Genomic DNA, 3630 nt, shown 5'->3' with positions numbered 1-3630 from the left:
GATAGCCATAAAACTTTTTACAAAAATGATTGCACTTTTTATGAGAATTTTTTAAGAGCAGTTATATAATGATAAAATTTAAATTTGTCTTTTATTTAAGATTATAGAACGACTTAGATAATAAAAAACAAAATAATAAATTTTGTCAGCAACAGTTATTGCTTTATTTGTTGTGGATTGACCCATTATTGAAGGATATGAAAAATAATAATATTAAAAAAAAATTAATGTTTATATTTTTTAATGTTATAAAGAAATGAGTAATTAATTGATTGAGATTTGATAATTGTGCTGCCTCATTATAACCTTTAATCTGTTGACAGGTCTCTTATGATGATACCCACTCTCCTGTTGCTGACGGCGCTGGGGGTAAGTGAAAACATCAAATCCATCTCGTCATTTGTATATGGGCGATTCTCATAGATTTAAAAAAGGACTTATTAATGTTTAAATTTCATTAAATTTTTAGTGTATTAGTACTATTTTCAAATGTACTTCCTGTTTATTAGATTAAGAGTTCGGACCATTTTTTTCAAAATCTATTTATCACATTTTTAACTATTTAAATGATCCAGATTGATTGAAAAATATACTCTACAGCTGTAGTGAGATATAATTCATAGAGGAACATGCGAAATATAATTTTTCAGAACCGGTCTATTCTAAGGTAAAATTTTTTTTAATTTCTAAGAAAATTCACATTTGAGCAAGAAGTTTAAACGAGCGTTTTCCAGAGGATACGAAAAATGAATCTGATTTTCATAGCACCAAAAAATTTTTTTTTGACCTTCTTTATTAGAAGCTTTTTTTTGGTTTTTGTGGTTAGGTGTACAATTTAACCTTTTTTAAAAATAAAATTAGTAATATTGTTTTCTTATTTTACACAAGCAAATACATTGAAAGGTATATAATTACCCCACTGTACCTTATAGTATTATTAGTAAACAATGTGGACAGACTGACTTCTTAGCAAAGTGGGGATTTTATTATATTTTTAATGGGGAAAACATAGCTAATATTCGTTCTTCACAGATCGAAAAATCCGAATTTTAATCGAAATAAAAAATTAATTTGTTGTTCAAAATTATCACCTTACTAGAGGATCTTCGATTTTGTTTTGAAAATTACGCCAACTGCAATAACTTCAACACGATGTTATCAATTTAAACAAAACTTAAAAATTGTTAGGCCCTTAAAAACTACACGAAATGGCACAAACCGGACCTTGGCAAACAAAGTAGAACCGGAAGTATACAATAAAACTTGTGAGAATTTTGTCTTTATTTATTAAGGAACCAGTGATGCGGCGAGATGAATGCGCTGGGATCTTTTGAACTCTGCTCTACCCCTCACACGTGGGGGATAGAGTGGGCTCAGGGATTCTCTGGTCGATTGTGTACAAAATTAGATAAGAGTGTAAATGTAGCTAGAGATTATATAATTTTATTTATTTATTTTTTTCATACACAGTTCATGTTCATTTTGTTTATTCTTCTGTTTGTTTATATTTTAAGAGAGATTTTTTTTTTCATTCATTTATTTATTTTATTTTAGTATGAACTGTGAGGCAGATTGTAATATCTATCAATAAATAAAATTTATTTAAAAAATAAAAAATTTATTAAGGTATGAAATTCAAGGGATATTGGTACGGATAGGAAGAGTTGAGATGTAACTCACCAATTGGTACAGTTGCGTTGGATTTGGTTAAATTCCTTAGGAGCTTAGTTCATTAGGCATAGAAATTAGTTCATAACTTTATAAATAAGTTAAGTTCATAAATTAAAATAAATAAAAAAACATTACTCTGACTTTACTCGTAGCTTTTCCTTCTTTTTTAATTTTATTTTTGCATTAGTAAGAAACTTCAGATAGGTATCAAATATATCTCGACATATTATCACAAAAAAAAAAATAATTAAAATAAAATAATTTTATTGAAATTGGTATCCCCACTTCCAATTTCTATGAACGATATTTTTATTTAAATTATACCACGTTTACTCTAATCCCCAACTTTCCACCAAATTTGGGCCAAATCGAACGAGCCGTTTTCGAAAAATATAGGTGAGCAAGGAAAATTTACATGCGCATGCATAAGCGAAAGTGGGAGATGGAATTTGATGAAATTGATAAGGGGCCAATTAAGCACCCACACAATTCCTGGAATTTAATGAATATCGGATAAAAGATAGGCGTTATGCTCGGAAACAAATTTCAGGGACTGAGTCAAATTTGTTCCCTCTCAAACATAAAATGCGATTGAATATTTGCAATTTAAAAGACAAAATTTCTTTTGTCAGTACAAAGGTTCTTCTTACCTTTGGTAGTGAGCAATTAAAAGTATTATAAAATTTGGTTTGTTGTAACTAGAAAACTGAATAGAAATTAACTAACCACACTTATAATAAATTAACTAAATTCAACATTTTCGACTGTCATATAATAAAGTGGGAAGGTTGTGAGGATTCTTAAATGATAAATTCTTTAATGAATTCTTAAATAGCTTCTCAGATATTTCACCTGATACACCACTTAGACTGTTATTGTTTAGTACATAATGTGTAATGAAAAATATTATAATAAAATAAAGTTTTGATATAAAGCAAATAAATTGTGTTTTTTAGTTACTCATTAGTTTAACGGTTACATGGATTAAAAAATAACAGCTATAAAAATTACCTGATTCGCCAGTTTACGGAATAAATAACTTTTTATGAAAAAGTGTTACTATCTTTAACGTAGTAATTAAATAATAACATTGGAACTCTAGAAATGATCTGGCAAATATTTAATAATTTATTATTTCCAAATGATATATATGAAGCTCATAAAAATATACCAAGCTTTTATTTGCCTATCAATTTTATTTTAAAAATTAATATTAATCTTCATTTTAATGTTATAAAAATAAGTTCTTAAAGAGAAATCCTATTTACTTCTAATTCTGGAAGTATAGTTCCGTTACGTGGGAAATAGCCACTTAATACCGAATAAAAGTAACTGTTAAATTTAAATTGTAATAAGAACAAAAAACTGTTTACAATTATTACTGGAATTATAAAATATATAATAATGTAATATACATAATATAAATTCAATACAACAGTTATAGATGAATTTTAAAAATTATTTCAAACGATTATTAGCGGTATTAACCTAAGTTTAAAATTGATATGAAATATTTTGCTCATTTTGGTAGTTAATGCCCAAAACCACTAACAATAAATAGTAAACGCAACACAGTTGTTTTAAGTGTAGCGGTTTTCTACCAAGGAACGTAGAACAAAAATAATTTTAGGTTTTATATTATTTCAGTTTACCATGAGTTTTTAATTTATCGAACAATTGAAAAGTTTTTCTGTTTTGTTTGAAATTTCTGAAAGTTTGATGAGAGTTTTCTTATGATAGCGGTCCAGTATGTTCTATCATTTGATACCTATCTTCAGAAAGTTCATTTAGTAGTTCTCTAACGTGTTCGAGATTATCCTTTTTTCGAGAACCGGTTCTTTCGGGCGGTTCCCTTTTCTTTCTTTCACCCGACTATCTCCTAACCTCCTAAGCATCGGTATTGGTATCGTAGGCACAGTGTTTAGCATCAATAATCAATCATAATTATTAATATATATA

The 3630-nt window shown here is 27.7% G+C and overlaps 1 protein-coding gene across 1 annotated transcript in view; it reads left to right on the top strand.

Moving 5' to 3' along the window:
* Window positions 1-326: 326 nt before the first annotated feature.
* Window positions 327-3630, top strand: part of dy (dusky) — a 42791-nt gene continuing 39487 nt past the window's right edge. Inside the window, exon 1 of the mRNA XM_014428228.3 lies at window positions 327-369. Within this exon, the coding sequence (XP_014283714.1) occupies window positions 331-369 (39 nt within the window). The 5' untranslated portion in view covers window positions 327-330. The remainder of the gene's footprint in view (window positions 370-3630) is intronic.

Source organism: Halyomorpha halys, unplaced genomic scaffold (genome assembly GCF_000696795.3).
Source record: "Halyomorpha halys isolate HHAL.00 unplaced genomic scaffold, Hhal_1.1 Scaffold708.1, whole genome shotgun sequence".
Classification (NCBI taxonomy): Eukaryota; Metazoa; Arthropoda; class Insecta; order Hemiptera; family Pentatomidae; genus Halyomorpha; species Halyomorpha halys.
Note: the sequence above shows the minus strand (reverse complement) of the source record. Positions and strands in the feature narration are given on the sequence as shown.